This window comes from Perca flavescens, chromosome 1 (genome assembly GCF_004354835.1).
Source record: "Perca flavescens isolate YP-PL-M2 chromosome 1, PFLA_1.0, whole genome shotgun sequence".
NCBI lineage: Eukaryota > Metazoa > Chordata > Actinopteri > Perciformes > Percidae > Perca > Perca flavescens.
Window position 1 is genome coordinate 41,858,922 of NC_041331.1, and position 21,719 is coordinate 41,880,640.

Sequence of the window (21,719 nt, forward strand, 5' to 3'; positions counted from 1 at the left end):
TTACAACACGCACGGAGATGAGAAGTGTATGTACAGTGCTACTCATGAGTTTAGGAACCCATGCTAAAGTTGACTAAAATGAGGAATAAATTGATCTTAATGCCTTAATTAAAAAAATGAGGAACAATCCAACCTTTAAGGACACCAATTTTCTTTTTGAATGAATAATGTATCGTAAATAAATAAATAAATGTTCTTCTTTAAAATACAGGGGGCATAAGTCAGTCCACCCCTATGTTAAATTCCCATAGAGGCAGGCAGAAGTTTATTTTTAAAGGCCAGTTATTTCATGGATCCAGGATACTATGCATCCTGATGAAGTTCACTTGGCCTTTGGCATTAAAATAGCCCCCCCAAATCATCACATACCCTTCACCATACCCCCACATCATCACATACCCTTCACCATACCCCCACATCATCACATACCCTTCACCATACCCCGACATCATCACATACCCTTCACCATACCCCCACATCATCACATACCCATCACCATACCCCACATCATCACATACCCTTCACCATACCCCCCCATCAACACATACCCTTCACCATACCTAGAGATTGGCATGGGGTACTTTACTAAAATCATCTCTCAATGCAAATCAAACCAGCTATTAGGCTAACTGACATAAAACCATGCCAACCTCTAGATATGGTGAAGGGTATGTGATGATGTGGAGGTATGGTGAAGGGTATGTGATGATGTGGGGGTATGGTGAAGGGTAGGTGATGATGTTGGGGTATGGTGAAGAGTATGTGATGATGGGGGGCTATTTTAATGCCAAAGGCCAAGGGAACTTTATCAGGATGCATAGTATCCTGGATCCATGAAATAACTGGCCTTTAAAAATAATAATCTGCCTGCCTCTATGGGAATTTAAAATCAGGGTGTTCTTAATTATGGCACCTTTATTTTAAGGAAGAACATTTATTTATTTACGATATATTATTCATTGGTCAATTGGTGTACTTAAAGGTTGACTTTTTCCTAATTTTTTAAATTAAGATCAATTTCCAAAAGATGATTTTTTTATTCCTCTTTTTAGTCAACTTTAGCATGGGTATGTAAACTCATGAGCAGCACTGTATCTAACTCTGGGGGATACGGTGAATAAGCTCAAGTCCCAATAAGTCTGCGTGTTCCTTGCATATAAAACACTTACGCACTAAAGCTTTAAAATAGATTTTCTTCAGGGCTAAATTAAGTGGTATCGGATCGGTGCATAAACACCAGTACTTTCCGATACCGATACCAACATTTTAGGCGGTATCGGATGCTTTTCCAATACCGGTATCAGTATCGGAACATCTCTATAAGTAACGCCTGATTTGAACCCAAACCACAATCTTTTTCTAAACATAACGATGTCGTTTTTGTGTGCCTAAACATAACCAAACTACGACCGTTTCACAACGTTAAAGACGTCTTTAAATTGTGAGCTTTACGTTCAACACAAACTGTGGCCGATTTACCGGCTTGGTTTAAATATGAGGATGTTTTTATTATTTGTTAACCTTTATTTAACCAGGAGAAATCCCACTGAGATTCAGAATCTCTTTTTCAAGGGAGTCCTGGCCAAGACAGCAGTACAAAAGTTCCATATTTAAATTATACAACAAAAACAGAAAACAGAGAAATTGTTGAACAGTTGGCAAATTAATATCATCTCCACATAATCACCAGCAGCGCTCAGAAGCAGCACATGTGCATTTAGTACTCAAATCATCCTTTATCCTAATTTTAAACTGTATCAATGTTGGTAGGTCAGTCTAATTTAAGATGATTCTGCAGTTTATACCAGGATGAGGGTGCAAAAAATTTAAAGGCACTTTCACCGAAAACAGTTCGCATTCGGGGAATGTCATACATGATTTGCCCGTATGATCGAAGATTACATTTCCCTTTAATGACTTTAGGAGTCAGGAGAGAACATAAGTAAAGAGGCAGTTTACACAGTATGGCCTTAAAAAGAAAAATATACCAATGCTCCAACCTGCGATTGTGCAAAGAAGGCCAACCAATGCTCTCATACAAGTTACAGTGATGAGTACGAAAACTAAAATTAGTTACAAATCTTAGTGTCTCCAGTGTGAAGAGAGAAACTAAAAGACGGACTTACTGCATGAAGCCGAAGCGGTCGATGACTTTGTAGATACTGTAGTCAGCATCTTCCCAGGGGTCGATCTGCACTCCGCCCTGCCTTCCCTGAAGACAGGGTACACACACACACTTACTGTACACTAGAACTGCTCGATTATGGATACAAATATAAACACGATTATTTCGGTCAATATTAAAATCACGATAATTTAACACGATTACTTGTTGACTTCTGGAAAGATGTTGCAATTATTGAACTTAAAAAACAACTGTAATCAACATCAAAATCAACAGTAAAAAAAAAAAAAAAAAAACACATACAACTGTGAACTTTACCTAAATACATTTCCTATTTAAAAGTTTTTGTGATCATTGGGAGCCAAAATCATAATCACAGGATTCAATTTTGATTAATTGCACAGCCCTACTATACACACAGAAGCACGCAGTATTGACTACATTTACACTGCTACGTTTTTTTATTTTATATTTTTAATTTAATTTTTTGGGGGGGTTTATTACATAGTGACAGTGGCTAGACAGGAAAGGTGGGAGAGAGAGATGGGGGATGCAGCCCAGTCTCACAGCAGTTCGTGATATGGTCACGTTATTGAATCTATTGAAATCGTGGACAGGACACGATAAAGTTTTTTTCGTTAGGCTATTATGAATTGTAAAGCAATGTATTTCAATGGGAAGCATATTTCGTGATCACAGAACGATGACAGTAGCTAGGAGTACGAGTGGCGGCCCGTCCCGTTGTTGTAGCCAACAACACGAATTGACACGAATCAATAAATCTAAATAATGTGACTATTTCACGAACTGGCGTGAGACCGGGTTGGGGGATTACACGCAGCAAAGGGCAGCAGGTTGGATTCGAACCGGCGCCACTGCAAAGGACTCAGTCAACATGGGGCGAACGCTATTACTGGGTGAGCCAGAGGCCGCCCCCTACGTTTGGGTTTTGAAGTGGCGTTTGAGACGAAAAATGATCTTTGTGCACACAAGAGTTTTAGCTTCAGTAGCAGAAATATTCTCCGTCCTTACTATCGTTCTAAAAAGTTTGGTATCGGTATCAATGGCTTAAACGGAAACAACTGTTGTCCTTCATACATTCTTACCGATGTACCATGGTGATGCTCAATTCCTAAACCCAAGCCAACGATACAATTCTACAGGTATCGATACCAATGTCGTGACTTCGATACCGGTTCCTAAACGATACCGGTGTGTAACGTAGAGTTTTTCCTGCGTGTCTCTACCACGTGTAACATTAGACAGCCAATGACAGTTAGCCCACCATTTACATTGAACGCCTTTACACTCATAATAAAATTAGCATATCTCTAAAAACTGAGGTTTACACATTTAGAAATCTTTGGGATCAATGTGTGTTTTTTGTGCTTTTATTTAGTAAATGTTGATGAAAACACATGTCCAATTTTTGCATTTAATTTATGACACAATTTCAATTAGATATTACGGTTCCTTGACTTACATAAACTTTTTGTTTATGTTGTGCTGATTTAAGGGATTTGAAGATACTCCAAGAAATGATCTTGAATCAGTGTTGGTTTTGAGGAGGGTTTAGGTGTGACGCAACGAGAAGCGTCTGTCACCAACATAGATGGTGATAGACAGATGGTTTATCCAATCAGCTAACCAGTATTTTCAGACAGCGGTAGCCCTAATTCTGTTAGCCACTCCCTAATGCTTTTTTCTCTTGGATCCTTCTTTTGGAATATGGACCGGGAACCTGAAATGGAGCCTTTTATTCCTAAATTCTCGTTACACAAACAGCAAATATCCTTTACCGACATGCTGCTTGCTTGCTTGCTGAGCTAACAAGCTATGCTTTGCCTGCAGCAGCAGGGGTAGCCTGGCTTGTGGTTGTATTTTCATACGCTTCGTTGATCTGATTGGTTGATTTGGCACGTCTGTCACCAACTATAGGTGGGGATAGACAGATGGTTTATCCAATAAGCTAACCAGTATTTTCGCCCCTTCCCAAAAGTTCTCCAACGGAAAGTTCCCAGATGGATATGCCAAGCAAATGCGAAGCAATCCATCTGGCGGAGTGAGGTTACTGGAGGACCATTTCTATTGCAGAGTTTAAAGGGTTTTTGAACCCAAACATCTTTAATAAATTAAACTGTAGCAGCGAAGTAGCACTGAAACACAAATTATGTGCGTTCAGAATCTGCATTATAAGCACAAAGTTTCAGACTAATGTTTGCATGATGGAAAATCCATTCAGGCTACAATCTGGTCACCAGTGTTGACACAACAGAGAGGGAACTAATCCTCCGACAGCCTACCGGAGACGCTTCGGAATAACAACACTGCTGCGTGGTTGGCTGCATGTTTGGACGGCAGCCAATCAGCCGCCTGCTCTCAGCGAGGAAAGGGGGTGGGGAGGGGATAGAGAGGGTCAGAGTGTGCACACAGACAGAAAGCGTTGGGCTTCATCGCGGTTGAGTCGGCACTCTGGGCCCCCGGAGGCGCTGGAGTGATGTCAGCGTCAGGAAAGTGAGAGGACTAAAAATACTTCCTCAGCAAGATGGGATCGGAGCTGCAGAAACTCAGAGTGTGTTACAGAAGGAGATCAGAGCATGATATCTGCATGAATACAAATCTGTTACAATGATTCAGCACCACTGAACTCACTAGAATAGAATTCAGTGAGTGAATTAATTCAAAAATTAACTTGTAAGACACCAGAGGAAACTGAATGTCATTTTCACTGAATTAAACGTTTGGCTGTGGTTTCAAACTCGGCTCAGAGGACTGGATGTCTGTCTGAGCATCAAGCCTCCATTCTTTGCCGGTATTAAGCCATAAGTAGTTAAAAGTGTGTCCGTTTACCATGTATGAAGGACACAATATATCGTCTTGTCATCGCGAAATGCTACGACAAATTTGTCCTCGTGCAGCCCTAGTCTCGATGCGCTTGAACTCGTCAGGATACATTGCTGTCTTATTCCCCAGAGTTGATACGTGTCAACTCTCCAGAAAAGTCTCCATTTTATCATTCCCGCATCATGTAATCAAAGTTCTTGTACTGTTTGGCTTCTTTTGTCTGAAGAAAAGGTGTGCTGAGACCTCTGTAAATATCTCAAATTAAGGCATTAAAAAAGCCATTGCTTTGGTCTAGAGTGCTGCAGCAATAAGTCCTAAAACCTAGAAATGAATTAGCAGCACTTCTTGTACTTCTGGTACCCTCGTCTCGAAGTCGATGAGTTTCTTGAATGATTTTTTTTGTTAGATGCCTGAAATAAGGTCTGTGGTCAACAAAAGCTTTAGAGATTTTAACGTTTGGTTCTATGACAAACATGTCAGTAAATAACTCCCTAGCGTATTTTCTTTAAAAGTGGCGGAATGCAGGGTTTCTGCAGGTTTGCAAAACTCTGATTTAAGATGTCATAAGACCATAATGAATGAAATTTATGACCTTTATCACAACATCAACTGAGCACTAAAATCAGTTTTAATCAAGCCAAGTATCGCTAAACTTACACTTCCCCAAAGCTGAAGAACAGAATCTGTTTTATGTCTGTGGTACAATCTGAATAAGTTGCATGTTGGTCTCATTTGTAGTCGTAATGTAGCAAAATTATATTTGGACTAGCGAAGGACAGAACTACAATACCACGGAATAAATTTTAAAAAAAAGAGCATTAGAGGAAGCGTAGTCTATATCCTTTGCGTTCCACTTCCGGTCCTGCAGGGAAATGGATGCATTTATTATCTGTCCCCTTCCTCTTTCTTTGTGTTGGCGTTCTAACCTCCGGTGGATTTGTGAGGACTATGGTTAGCTGCTCCTCAGATCTCTGCAGGGTAAATCCAGACAGCTAGCTAGACTATCTGTCCAATCAGAGTTTTCTGTTGCACAACTTTTTGCAGCGGCTCTGTTTGGAGTTTAGCACCACCGATGCCGATTCTGATTGGTTTAAAGAAATGCCAATACACCAGAGCACGTTTTCCTCCCATCCCCGAATGCTGTGTGGACTAGCAAGACCCTAGAGAGAGCTGAAGATCGTTGTAAAATGATAGAAATTAAGACCTTAATAAGTCTTAATTTCTATCATTTTACAGGGGCTCGGGCTTACGCTCTGGGTTGCGCGGTAAAGGAGCGGTCAGGTGATGCATTTTGATTAGCGCGAAAATGGATGCTGAGCAGGTGAAACGGAGGCTGGCCTGAGCTTCTGGCGATTACGTTTTGGTTGCACCGGCAAAGAAAACAAACTTTTGACCATGTGCATAATGAGAAATGACTCATTCTTTGAATAATCGGGTTGTAAACGGGTTCAGGCTTTTAAAAAGCTGTCAATCAAAATGTACTTGTCGGGCTCGGGCCTTGTTGGGCCGAACTTTTAAGGCCCGATTACAGGTCTACCAGACCTTCCTTCAGCGTGCTTTGGAGGAGGGTCTGGCAAAGCGAGACTAGAGGTAGCGTTACATGGACATAGGGAAATTAAGAACACAATACTGTAGTGAATGTAAGACTTTTTAAAGGCCTAAAATTTTTATTTAGAAATGTTTGACTTTTTAAGATCCAGCGGAAACCTTGTGAATGAGACTAGAAACATAACCGCGGCGAACACATGTAACCAGTTGGAAGCTAGTGGTGGTGGCGATTAAATGCACACTTACAAAATCAGAAAAGTTTTAATTTGTGAAAATGATCTCACTGAAAAAAAAATGTAAGTATCAATAACTTTTGTTTGCCACACAGCTTATTTTCTAAAATAATGCACGCACGTTTCATTTTATAAAGGCTAAGATTTATCTTTTAAATTCATTTATTCAAGAATGTACTGTAGCTGTTCAACCTGACTATGGCAGATTCACTGTTTGAACATTATATCTGCCGGCCTTGAATCTGTTTCAATAGAAAGAGAGATGGAGCCAGAGAGCAGGACGCGTCAGGGCAGGAGAGGTGAAGCAAGTAGGGCTGCCACCTCTTAGTCGATTAGTTGACTAATCGGTCGTTTTGGTCTTAGTCAACTAAGATTTTATGCTTATTCATGCTTAATTACTTATTTCCAAGAAACTTCTGAGCACATTCATGGTAAACACAAGATTTAAAGTGGTGCTTTTGCAGGATTAATTGTGGAGAAACTCAGTTTTACAGATGGTTAATTAACTACATTTATATTGTGCTTTTCTAGTCTCAACCACCTCTCAAAGTGCACAGCTCTGTCAATTAAATCAACTAATCGATTAGTCGACAAAATCCTATAAGTGTTAGTCGACTAAGAATTTCTTTAGTCGAGGACAGCCCTAGAAGCAAGCTTAGCTCGGTCTCTCTGAAACCTGCATACGAGACATGAACCGGTATGTATCTGTGACAGGCGTTTACCCAGAGTTCTCCTGGGATAAACCTCTTCCCAAGCCCTGCTCCTGCTCTCTGCACGGTGGCCGGAAACCAGCATCCAGACACAGAAATCACTTCAGCCAGCCCCTAGAGGTCGATGTCAAGTCAATCGCTGCACAGTGTGTCACAACTGTTGCTATGGCTAGACTGAGGACCCACACACACACACACACACACACACACACACACACACACACACACACACACACACACACACAACCCCACACACCCCCTCCGCCCCAAAGCTGCTGAGCTAAATTTAACGTCTGGCTGCCACCATCTCCATTTCCATTTCTCTCTGCTTCCAGCAAAGCTGCAGAAGCTCATCAATTCAATTCAGTTTTAATTTATAGTGAATTATAACAGGAGTTATCTCTGGACACATTACAGATAGAGTAGGTCTAGAGCACACTCCATAATTTACCACAGAGACCCAACAATAACCCCCCCTAGAGCAAGCATTTAGGTGCGACAGTGGTAGATGGATGACATGGTGCTCTTTGGGTGGTTTTAAATAGACCTTAGTGGTCCCCTAATACTGTATCTGAAGTCTCTTTTATATAGACCTTAATGGTCCCCTAATACTGTATCTGAAGTCTCTTTTATATAGACCTTAATGGTCCCCTAATACTGTATCTGAAGTCTCTTTTATATAGACCTTAGTGGTCCCCTAATACTGTATCTGAAGTCTCTTTTATATAGACCTTAGTGGTCCCCTAATACTGTATCTGAAGTCTCTTTTATATAGACCTTAGTGGTCCCCTAATACTGTATCTGAACTCTCTTTTATATAGACCTTAGTGGTCCCCTAATACTGTATCTGAAGTCTCTTTTATATAGACCTTAGTGGTCCCCTAATACTGTATCTGAAGTCTCTTTTATATAGACCTTAATGGTCCCCTAATACTGTATCTGAAGTCTCTTTTATATAGACCTTAGTGGTCCCCTAATACTGTATCTGAAGTCTCTTTTATATAGACCTTAGTGGTCCCCTAATACTGTATCTGAAGTCTCTTTTATATAGACCTTAGTGGTCCCCTAATACTGTATCTGAACTCTCTTTTATATAGACCTTAGTGGTCCCCTAATACTGTATCTGAAGTCTCTTTTATATAGGCCTTAGTGGTCCCCTAATACTGTATCTGAAGTCTCTTTTATATAGACCTTAGTGGTCCCCTAATACTGTATCTGAAGTCTCTTTTATATAGACCTTAGTGGTCCCCTAATACTGTATCTGAAGTCTCTTTTATATAGACCTTAGTGGTCCCCTAATACTGTATCTGAAGTCTCTTTTATATAGACCTTAGTGATCCCCTAATACTGTATCTGAAGTCTCCTTTATATAGACCTTAGTGGTCCCCTAATACTGTATCTGAAGTCTCTTTTATATAGACCTTAGTGGTCCCCTAATACTGTATCTGAAGTCTCTTTTATATAGACCTTAGTGGTCCCCTAATACTGTATCTGAAGTGTCTTTTATATAGACCTTAGTGGTCCCCTAATACTGTATCTGAAGTCTCTTTTATATAGACCTTAGTTGTCCCCTAATACTGTATCTGAAGTCTCTTTTATATAGACCTTAGTGGTCCCCTAATACTGTATCTGAAGTCTCTTATATAGCCCTTAGTGGTCCCCTAATACTGTATCTGAAGTCTCTTTTATATAGACCTTAGTGGTCCCCTAATACTGTATCTGAAGTCTCTTTTATATAGACCTTAGTGGTCCCCTAATACTGTATCTGAAGTCTCTTTTATATAGACCTTAGTGGTCCCTGTTAGGGTCCCACCGTCACCAGCACTCACTCCTCTCTCTCTCATTCTCCAGCACACACTCCTCCCACTGATTCATGCTCCTCGTCACTCGCGCAGATCAGACGCTCCCGGTCCCCTCAGTCCTAATTACACACACCTGCACCTCATCAAGCCACATCCTCAGTTCACCACCTGCGGCTAATCAACAACCACCTACATAAACAGCACAGACACACATGCACCTTGTCTAGTCTCGTTTCTGCTTGACGCTCTGACTCACACACGTTATGCCTAGTCTATCCAAGTTTGCTTTACCAGTACTTTGTATCCTGTTGTCTGCTGCTGCTCTAAACCTGCCTACTCAGCTACCGGATTCCTGCCTGTTGCTTCCTGCTCTCTGTTGGATCATAGTTAATAAAGATCTGCTTCACTACTACAGTCGGTCTCCTGGTCATTCCCTGACAGTCCCCCAATACTGTATCTAAAGTCTCTTTTATATAGACCTTAGTGGTCCCCTAATACTGTATCTGAAGTCTCTTTTATATGGGCCTTAGTGGTCCCCTAATACTGTATCTGAAGTCTCTTTTATATAGGCCTTAGTGGTCCCCTAATACTGTATCTGAAGTCTCTTTTATATAGACCTTAGTGGTCCCCTAATACTGTATCTGAAGTCTCTTTTATATAGACCTTAGTGGTCCCCTAATACTGTATCTGAAGTCTCTTTTTATATAGACCTTAGTGGTCCCCTAATACTGTATCTGAAGTCTCTTTTATATAGACCTTAGTGGTCCCCTAATACTGTATCTGAAGTCTCTTTTATATAGACCTTAGTGGTCCCCTAATACTGTATCTGAAGTCTTTTATATAGACCTTAGTGGTCCCCTAATACTGTATCTGAAGTCTCTTTTATATAGGCCTTAGTGGTCCCCTAATACTGTATCTGAAGTCTCTTTTATATAGACCTTAGTGGTCCCCTAATACTGTATCTGAAGTCTCTTTTATATAGGCCTTAGTGGTCCCCTAATACTGTATCTGAAGTCTCTTTTATATAGACCTTAGTGGTCCCCTAATACTGTATCTGAAGTCTCTTTTATATAGACCTTAGTGGTCCCCTAATACTGTATCTGAACTCTTTTTTCTGAAATTCAGCCTTGGTGCAGAATTACAGCCACTAGAGCCAGTCCCACAATAACAAACGCATATTAATGTTAAAAAACCTCATAAAGTGACATTTTCATGCCATGGGACCTTTAAACAGGCAGAAACCTCTTCATTTAGTTTTAGTTATTGACCACGTTTTGCTTCTCATGCCTGGTTGTAATGTTAGTTTCACTTTCAGTCAGATTAAATCACATCAAACCACAGGCACAAACATATTATTACACAACGTGTTATTAATGGCAGCGTGCTCACATCCACCCACACACATTCACAGAGTATTGTCCTCCACACATGCAGAAATGCAATGCACACAAACCCCACACAAACACACACACACACACACACACACATTTGAATTTGTGCTCTCGTCCTTCTCAGCGCGTCTCTTAACCACAAAGTTTGGCACACTTTTCTCAAATTACCAAGGAAAACATTATACACAATATGTGCTAACTAGAGCTGGGACAAATCAATACCGTACTTTGTTCTGGTATGAATCTACAAAAGACGCTGTAGAAAACATGTTCCATCTGGACCAAATAAAGACTGTTTCTGTGTGTTGGAAGCACAAACTTACCGTAGCATATTTCAAGATGATATCAGCGCGTTCCTCTGCTATAAGAGTCTCAATGTCTTTCTTCATGTCAATATCTGCAGAGAGACGAGAGGAAAGGAAGAACTGCATGAGCTGGAGAACAACAACAACAACAAGGACGACGACGACAACAACTCAAGATGACTCATGGGGGGGGAAAAGATCTCAGCTGAGAGATGTGGGCGACTGCTGGCCTCCAAACCAACAGGATCAGCTGGCAGCTCTGTGAATCAAATACACCTGTTTGTAATGATTTCAACTGCTGAAACCTTGGAATAAAAATCACATTATTTAAAAAAAATATCAACAGTAACATGTTAACACATTACACCGACACGGTACCTCTTTGGTACGGAAATGGACAAGACACTGGACACTGCATGCAGGAAGAGGATAATCATAATGTCTTATATAGCAAAGAAATGCATCTTGCTCAATTGGAATCAACAAAGACCCCCATCATTTAATCTGTTCAAACAAATCCTAAATGACACTTTAAGAGTGGAACAATGCACATACGCCCTAAAAAATAAGGGGGCGGCCTTCTGGGAACCACTTATGGACCTCTGACTCTACCGTGTCATAACAGGGTTTGGCATGTTAACATAACATTCACAAAGGATGACCTGTGATCTGTGACCATGGACTGACTGATTTGCTGTATTTTATTATTATTTTTTATTTTATTTTATCTCTTCTGTCTGTTATGTTAATATAATGTTAAAAATCAATAAATAAATAATAATAATTGAAAAAAACAAAAAAATAGTTACATGTTAACAATGTTTTCAACATGTCGAACCAATGGAACATTGGGACAATTCTTCCAGTAGTTTCAGTAGAAACTTGTTAACAGCGAGATCTGTGGCTTAATTTATGCCTCTGAGACTTTTTTGACTTGCAAAATTATCTTTTAAAACATATGCGTAACTCACGGCCTTAATTCAAACCGGATCAAATCATTACTAGTCTCTCCCTGTTCACTACTGTACATATTTTTCCCGAAATAAGGTCCCATAATGGTCCACCGGAAGGTGAGGGACTTCGCCTCTCTATAACATGTGGTCACAGATTCAGAGGTCTGGAAGCAAGGTCCGGAGTGGGCAGCGTACTGCAGGTTTGTCCATCAGACAGCTAATGGGGTAACATGAGAGAGCTGTAGTCATATAAGACGCTTGGGAATCAAGCTGCCAACTACACAAAAGGTGCTGTGACAGGAAACCATAATGTGATTACCAAACACATCTCAGACTTCCCACTAGCTAAAGGCTAGTCTGGATCAACAGAGGTACATTTCCAGACAGGGATTGAAATCAGCCCCATCTACCAGCCAAATGCTGGTAAAAATATGCAAATGACTGATAGCTTTGCTTCACTCACCAACCCCAAAAAACAATGGTAACCTATGAAGCGGCTGGTCAAATTTGAACATTCACTAGCCATTTGGCTGGTGGACGAAACTGTTCATTTCAAACCCTGTTTCAAGGATAAAGCCTGACATCATGCACGGGATGTCCCTCCCCTTCCTCTCTCTATGTGTTGTCATTCTCAAACTCTGTTTGACAACAACCTTGAAGTTAGCTAAGCTACACGCTGAAAATATCAAGTTCTGAAGAACATTTGGACAGTGCAACAAGTCAGTCTTGCTCGGTTCTTTCAGGGAATGATTGTAAAGATTTACTAAGAATATGTTTAGGGCATTTCCTCTCTAACTGGGAGGTTTTGGGACCGATTGGTGGAGATTGCTGTGGATGAAGTACATACGGAGATACGCTGGTAAGAGCCAATGAGGTTTAACCATGTATCAGCTCATTTAAATAGCTCACGGTACTGGATTGTGTCAACAGTTAACTTCATTTAATATTGGATGTGGCAAGTACCTTCCTGAGACTATTTAGCAGAGCCACCGTTGCTGCGTTCAGACCTTAGCACCGCCCAAGATGACTGTGATTGGTTTAAAGAAATGCAAACAACCCAGAGTGTTTATTTTGTCCTATCCCAGTATGCATCTGTGGTGTAGCCAGATCTTACTCTGCAGCGCTGTGGAGATAGAGCTGGCTGTAAGAGACTAGCTAAAGGCTGACAATATGTAAAACACGGGTCTGCAATGCCGTACAATTAACAGTATGGCATGTCATTACATGGTATGGTAGGGTATGATATCATAACATCTATCTTGTCTCTTTTCCAACAATGCACCCAATCCCAGCCGGAGCCAGAGGGTTGCTCCCCAAACAAGGCTGTGGAGCGTATTAATTGTGCTTCGTCTACATTCTCTGTACGGATGCCGACCAGGGGCAGGACCCGCAGTGGTAATCTGGACACGCAAACCATCTGGATTAGGAATATCTCCAAAGTGGGATTATGCAACGAAAGTCTGTTGCTCCCAAAGCAGGAACAAAGAGGAACAAAGAGCTGTGAGGCTCTGCAGCCGGACCAGCAGACAGCAGGGTACGAGGGCTGCACCAGTGATTGGTTCAATTTCTAATTTTCATCATAAACATTGATGTTCCTTTGTTGGTTTAATAGCCGATAACTTCACAAAAAGCCTCTGGTTTTTGGAGCTGTGGCCATGATTTGCACGTGTGCACAATGCTAAAATGCTTCTTCTCTAACTGCAGACATTGTTTGAGCAATTTATCAGGATCACATCCCCTCGTTAAACCACAGCCAATCTGGCAAGGCAAGGCAGCTTTATTTGTTTAGCACATTTCAGCTACCCTGCAACTTAAAGTGCTTTAGATAAAACATTAAAGATCACTTAAAACAAATAAAAATATCTGTCAAAACAGCTAAAATAGAATAAGACAGGTTATGAAACACAAGAATAAAAGTTACAGTTCAGAGTAAGGAATTAATAATTAGAAAGGCAGCATTAAACAGAAAAGTCCTCAGTCTTGATTTAAAAGAACTGAGTTGCAGTGGACCTGCAGTTTTCTTTTCTTTCTGCAGTTTGTTCCAGATATGTGGAGCATAAAAACCGAACGCTGCTTCTCTGTGTTTAGTTCTGACTCTGGGGACAAGCAAGCAGACGTGTCCCAGACCAGCTGAGAGGTCTGGGTGGTTCGCAATTTAGCAGCAGATCAGAAATAAACCGTCCAGTGCTTTATGAACCAACAGGGGTATTTTGAAATAAATTTGTTAAGAGACACGAAGCAGAAATTGGACCGACGTGATCCACTTTCTTGGTCTCAGTGGGAACTCGAGCAGCAGCAGCGTTGTGAATCAGCTGCAGCTGTCTAATTGATTTTGTGTCACATTGTACAATATATGTTTTGAGGCATGCCAGATTGTGCAATAATAACTGGCCAAATCATAGTGTGAAAGTTGTAATAAAAAAAGCACTTAGCAGGTATAAACTGAGATTTAGCATCCATTCTGTCCCAGACTGTGGCTGAATGTGGGTTACCAAGGTTGAATAATTCAGTAAGGAGGAAGATAGATGTCCTGAGGATTTCAGTCGGCTGTTATCCTTCAGACTGACACATCAGTCTGGGAATCGCAAGGTACCTTGCGATACCATACGCAATACATGGCTCATGATACCGATAATATCATGATACAGCAATTCTGCGATAATCAAAACATTGCTAGACAATCCTATAATGATACATCACGATATTGGTCTAACCAGTGATGGAGTACTTGAGTCCTGGACTCGAATTCAAGTCATGGACTCGAGCCGCTATTCTCTGGACTCGTGACTCAACTTGGACTCGCACACTGATGCATTGGACTTGTACTCGGACTTGAGGATTTATGAAATAGGACTCGGAAGTTGGATGAAGTTTCTGACTACTTTTATGTGTAATAGGCAATCCTGGACCAGGCAATCCTGGACTCAGACTCGAGTCCAACTAATTCTCTAGACTCAAGACTCGACTTAGAGTGGGGCAGTGGTGGCCTAAAGGTTAGAGAAGCGAGCTTGTGACCGGGAGGTTGGTTTCAATCCCCAGACAGACAGGATAAAAATCTGGGTGGGGAAAGTGAAAGAACAGTCCCTCCCTCATTACCACCACTGAGGTGCCCTTGAGCAAGGCCCTTAACTACAACCGCTCCAGTGGAGCTGCTCACTGGCAATGGAACTTGAACACTGGGGACTAGAGATTTGACTCAGATTCGACTACAACACTGGGACTAACTATGAATACAAAGCGAGTCCTGACTTTGGACTGACGTGGCTGGGGCATCTGTTACGTTCCTCAAACTGCTGTCCACAATCCCGTTGAAAACCTCTACGTCTTCTGCTAGTTAACTTATCTTCAAGTTTCCCGCGTTCATGTGTTGAGCGCCACCTCGAGGAGCCATGAAGTAGTGATGCTGGGAGCGGGGAAATCTATTTAGAGCGCCTTGTTTTAATCATTAAAATCTCCATATATGGCGCAAGCGTATCAATTCTCGTATCGTACGAAGGACATTGATATATTGCCGAATCGATAATTTGTCCCACCCATTACTTACATAGCAGATATCTGTTCTCTAGCTGCAATGGATGATTATTTTCATCATCCATTACTCCGCTGAATATTGGCTTTTTTTGTCCCACTAACAGTTTAAACCCAAAGTAGTCTATATACACAACGTTTTACTTCCGGGATTGTTCCGGTGCCGCTGGAAATTCGGCCGGATGTCAGTCCCCTTCGTCTTTCTTTGTGTTGGCGTTCTAACCTCCGGTGGATTTGTGAGGACTTTGGTTAGCTGCTCCTCAGATCTCTGCAGGGTAAATCCAGACAGCTAGCTAGACTATCTGTCTAATCTGAGTTTTCTGTTGCATGACTAAAACTACTTTTAAACGTACACGTTCCACCAAAACAAGTTCCTTCCCGAGGCTATTTTGCAGAGGCATCGTGGCTCCGTCCGGCACTTAGCACCGCCCGAGACGATTGTGCTTGGTTTAAAGAAATGCCAATAAACCAGAGTACGTTTTTCTCCCATCTAGGAATGCTGTGTAGACTAGCCAAACTGGATATGTTTTGGTTTAGTCTCGCATTGCCAGACCTTCCTCCACAGCGCTGTGGATATCAAGTTTACGGAGATATGTCTTTTAATGAGTTTATAAAGCAGGTTCCTCCACTCTTTGACAGGAGTACAGAAACAAACCTGATGTACTTTTAATCCACAATGTTTTCCTACCATAATTCATCATTGAAAGGCAGTCATTAATTTCATAAGGTCTCTTTAACCCTGAAGGAATTTCATTTTTAGTGTAGAGTTTTTGAGTATCACAATGGTGTTAATGCTTCTGTGTGTCAGAGACGTTTCCACTTTAAGTTGTAATCATTTTCTCTCCATAAACATTAGTGTCAGAATGCCAGTGGCTCACTGAGGACCTCAGACATTTGGATCTTGACATTTAAGATACTTGAGATACTTAAAATGGCGTATTCAAATTCTGTCTGCCAAGATGTACTGCATCATGGATTTGGAAAGAACTGTTAGAAACATTGAAATAAAATGGATAAAAAGGCTATTCAACTGTTTCCCGTGGTCATTTTACTGGTAAACAAAAAAATGGTGATTGTTGTTAGTTGTCATAGTGACAATATGCGTCAGTGGGGCCGTAAACTGTGTCGCTGGGAGAGGAGAGGGCATATGGGAGAGTGGCCGGACACAGCTCAGGAGATGTTCTCGGATTTGCAGGGAGTGAGGAAGGACAGTTAGACCCAGCAGCAGTGTGTCATCAGACCACTAACGTTAGACCCAGCAGCAGTGGGTCATCAGACCGCTAACGTTAGACCCAGCAGCAGTGTGTCATCAGACCACTAACGTTAGACCCAGCAGCAGTGGGTCAGCAGACCACTAACGTTAGACCCAGCAGCAGTGGGTCAGCAGACCACTAACGTTAGACCCAGCAGCAGTGGGTCAGCAGATCACTAACGTTAGACCCAGCAGCAGTGGGTCAGCAGACCACTAACGTTAGACCCAGCAGCAGTGTGTCATCAGACCACTAACGTTAGACCCAGCAGCAGTGGGTCAGCAGACCACTAACGTTAGACCCAGCAGCAGTGAGTCAGCAGACCACTAACGTTAGACCCAGCAGCAGTGGGTCACACCACTAACATTAGACCCAGCAGCAGTGGGTCAGACCGCTAACGTTAGACCCAGCAGCAGTGGGTCAGACCGCTAACGTTAGACCCAGCAGCAGTGGGTCAGACCACTAACATTAGACCCAGCAGCAGTGGGTCAGCAGACCACTAACGTTAGACCCAGCAGCAGTGGGTCAGACCACTAACATTAGACCCAGCAGCAGTGGGTCAGCAGACCACTAACGTTAGACCCAGCAGCAGTGGGTCAGACCACTAACATTAGACCCAGCAGCAATGGGTCAGCAGACCACTAACGTTAGACCCAGCAGCAGTGGGTCAGCAGATCACTAACGTTAGACCCAGCAGCAGTGGGTCAGCAGATCACTAACGTTAGACCCAGCAGCAATGGGTCAGACCACTAACATTAGACCCAGCAGCAGTGGGTCAGACCACTAACATTAGACCCAGCAGCAGTGGGTCAGACCACTAACATTAGACCCAGCAGCAGTGGGTCAGCAGATCACTAACGTTAGACCCAGCAGCAATGGGTCAGACCACTAACATTAGACCCAGCAGCAGTGGGTCAGACCACTAACGTTAGACCCAGCAGCAGTGGGTCAGCAGACCACTAACGTTAGACCCAGCAGCAGTGGGTCAGACCACTAACGTTAGACCCAGCAGCAGTGGGTCAGCAGATCACTAACGTTAGACCCAGCAGCAGTGGGTCAGACCACTAACATTAGACCCAGCAGCAGTGGGTCAGACCGCTAACGTTAGACCCAGCAGCAGTGGGTCAGACCACTAACATTAGACCCAGCAGCAGTGGGTCAGACCACTAACATTAGACCCAGCAGCAGTGGGTCAGCAGTAGTGAAGTTAATGTAACTCATTTAGCGGCGGGTTCTCTGCCTCGTAACGTTACTACTCTGCTGCTCGTTTGTCCGTTACTGTAAAACCTCAGCTCCACGACTTGCTGGAAGTCGGCTTATTATCGGAAGTTTATACCATGGCAATGATACACATAAAAATGGCTGCTGCTCTGACCATATCGCTACGTTGATTTAAATGGAAATCGCCTTTCTATCCATTTTATTTCTATGGTTAAAACAGTACAAAGTAACATCCAACTGTGTTTCAGATCAGCTGCAGAGGTTCATGCTGAAAGGTTGAAGCTTACAGAAGCCTAAAATATGAGCTGTCATCTGAGGCATATGGCAGCGGCTGCATGTGGTCAGCGCACTAAATCACAGAGTAGCTCTGGCTGGAGTCCCAGTAACAAGGGTGGAGGCCCAAACTGGGGGAGAGCAAAGAAACTGGACGACTGCTCTGTACTCTACCTGACTTACGGACAGTTTCCTCTGAGGACACTGTGTTTTATGTAGAAAGTAAATGTCATTAAACCACAAACTACATCACAAAGTGGAGGCTTGGGATTTGGACTTGAGTCAGATATTTTGTTTTTGGTCAGAGGTGGGATGTTAAAAGTACGTAATCTTTACCCATAGATCAGGGGTGTCAAATTCAGCTTCTGTAAGGGCCACACTGGAAAATAAGAATCCCATCAAGGGTCAGACATGTTTAGTTTATTCACATGCTTTTATTTCATCGAAAAAGTCAAGCATCTTTAACTGTATGTGTTTTATTGCATGACTTATCTAGTCTTCTCACTTACAGTTTGACCCCAAAAAAGTAACTTAGCCATCAAAGAAAAAAGTGACAAAAACATCGGCAAAAGTGACAAAACATTGAAAAACCTACAAAAAAACTGGATCAAAATCTGCCCGTGGGCCATGAGTTTGACACACGTGCCATAGATAGTAAAACAATCGGTTTGTGGACTGCCGTTTTGAAGCAAGGAGTTTGCATTTTGGCTCACACCATCTTGGTTTTTTGGAGCCAGAAGTGACCATATTTGGACAAGAGGGTGGAGCTGGGCAGGATTACACAGCTAAGCTATTGTTGCAAATGTACATACAACAGAACAGAGAGCTGGTTAAAAAAATCGGCAGACTTCCCCTTAAGTTACCAGCTAACGCTAAAGTGCCGTTACAGTCATTCCCTGGCTGCAATGACGTTGCAGAGACTCTGAGAGTTCAGATTCGGAGGACCTGGAAATGCTGACCAATCAGAGCAGACTGGACTTTTTCGGGAAGGGGTCTTAAAAAGACAAAGAGTGAATACATACAGGTATATTCAGACAGTATGAACAAAATAAAGTGTTTTACACATCGTGCAACATTAAAGCATGTAAACATTTTTTAGAAGCAACTCAAAATACCTGAAAATGAGCGTTATACGGGACCTTTAAAGCTTTCAATCTTGTTAAAGGAATATTAAGAGATGAGTGTGTGAGCAGTGTTCATTTAACGTCATGTAACATTATTGAGAAATTATAATTTTGGTGAACGCTTAAAAAAGCTTTAGTTAGCGGAAAAGTTAGTTATTTAACTATTTTGTTAGCTAATGCTTGAAATAGTTAACTTACAGTTAAAATAGTTAGCTAACGGTTGAAATAGTTGGCTAACAGTTGAAATAGTTAGCTAACAATTGAAATAGTAAGCTAACTGTTAAAATAGTTAGCTAACAGTTGAAATAGTTAACTAACTGTTAAAATAGTTAGCTAATAGTTGAAATAGTTAGCTAACTATTAAAATAGTCAACTAACGGTTGAAATAGTTAACTTACAGTTGAAATAGTTAGCTAACAGTGGAAATAGTTAGCTAACGGTTGAAATAGTTAGCTAACGGTTGAAATGGTTAACTAATGTTTAAAATAGTTAACTAACGGTTGAAATAGTTAACTAACAGTTGAAATAGTTAGCTAACGGTTGAACTAACAATTGAAATAGTTAGCTAACAGTTGAAATAGTTAACTAACGTTTGAAATAGTTAAATTACAGTTGAAATATTTAGCTAACAGTTGAAATATTTAGCTAACAGTTAAAATAGTTAGCGAACAGTTGAAATAGCTAAGTTACAGTTGAAATAGTTAGCTAACAGCTAACAACAAATGTGGTTGAAATAAATTAATTAGCTACAGTTGAAATAAACATTCAGCTTCTCCAAATACTCGCATAACATTAGAAGGCTAGTAGTAGCTAGTAGTACGACTGCTGACCAAAACCAAGACAAGAAAAATGCTTCATAAGACAAGAAAAAGAGGCTGAATTGGATGAGTGCAGAATGCGAAAAGAATATGTAGCCTATCTAGCCTAAATATTATATATAAATTAGGGCTATCACAATATTTTTGACCAAATACCTCGATATCGGTACCGTATTGTAGTGTTGACTATCACAACTTTCACAAAATATTTACACAATGGAGTTTAGATAAAAAAATCACCAGTGATGTGGATCTAATGAGTTGGGTAAAGGCAAATAATAGCACAACAGTAAGATAAGTTCAGAAAATGACATCACTTACTGTAATGCATCCTTTAAAACCAGTAAAAGACACTTATGCCATATTACGATATCCAAACTCTAAGACGATATCTAGTCTCATATCACGATATCGATATATTGCCCAGCTCTAATATAAATGTGAACAACTTCAGTATTAGGCTATTGCAGCAGCTGTGAGGCCCGAGCTGCTTCTTCGCATCAGAGGAACATGCAGCAGCCAGGCGGTGATGGTTGGAGGATGCTCGTCCAGTCCGCTGGGACACATTTCACTCCCATCCGGAGCTCAGCGACCACTCAAGGGGTCGTTTTCTGTTGGTAAACAAACCCACAACCTCCGGTGGGATTAACGCGACGCGTCGTGATGTAAAAACGGCGCTACGTCTCAACGCGAGATCCTTTTATTCTAATGAGAATAAGACACAAAAGCAAGAGGAGGGGGATATGCGTAGAAATAAATTAAAGTGCTATTACCGTATTTCTCGGGTGTATTTCTGCGCTATCCGTGCAGTAGGTTAAGAAACACGGCTCCGGATTCTCTGGGCATTCTCCGGTGAAAGTGCAGCTCCAGCAGAACAAACCACCGGGCTGACAACAATAGCCTCCTCCGTCAATCCATAGGTTACCATCAGACAGCGCACACACACTCACTCTCTCACACACACACACACACACACACACACACACACACACACACTCACAGAGTGTATGTAAAAGACATACAGACAGACAGAGAAAGCTCCTGGTCCAGGATGCGAGCAGCGGCGGAGACGCACTGAGCACGCGCCGCAGCGTGGCACCAGTCAGTCAGCCTGGAGCGAGCTGGAAGATCCGGGGCCTTAAAGAGACAGGACCCCCCCCCAAAAAAACCCGACCCGGCACTCACTCAGAAACACGGCGGCGAATCAGGGCTCTCCTCTGCCGCCATCTGCTGGACAAACACGATACTGCAGCGGTGCGCGATACCGCAGCTTTCACTAGACGTAGGTTTAGGTGGTGGAATGTAACTAAGTACATTTACTCAAGTACTGTACTTAAGTCCAAATGTTGAGGTACCTACTTGTACTTTACTTGAGTCTTTTCTTTTCGTGCCACTTTCTACTTCTACTCCGCTACATTTCAGAGAGAAATATTGGACTTTTTACTCCACTAAATTCATCTGTTCCAGCTTTAGTTACTAGTTATTTTAGTTACTCCGCTACATTCATCTGTTCCAGCTTTAGTTACTATTTACTTTAGTTACTTTACACATTAAGATTACTACACACAGAACGCATGTAGTTTATAAAATCTGT

At 41.8% G+C, this 21,719-nt stretch overlaps 1 protein-coding gene across 2 annotated transcripts in view; it reads right to left on the reverse strand.

Annotated features, from left to right (window-relative positions):
• LOC114557729 (USP6 N-terminal-like protein) overlaps nt 1-21,218 on the reverse strand; it is a 45,232-nt gene extending 24,014 nt beyond the window's left edge. Inside the window, exons 1-3 of one of the 2 annotated variants that reach the window (XM_028581373.1) lie at nt 20,899-21,218; nt 10,977-11,050; nt 2,127-2,212 (exon numbers count right to left, since the gene is read on the reverse strand). In XM_028581373.1, the coding sequence (XP_028437174.1) occupies nt 2,127-2,212; nt 10,977-11,042 (152 nt within the window). In that variant the 5' untranslated portion in view covers nt 11,043-11,050; nt 20,899-21,218. Of the gene's footprint in view, nt 1-2,126; nt 2,213-10,976; nt 11,051-20,446; nt 20,487-20,898 lie in introns of those variants that run through there. The other variant, XM_028581364.1, reaches the window with a different exon arrangement.
• Nucleotides 21,219-21,719: the final 501 nt, after the last annotated feature.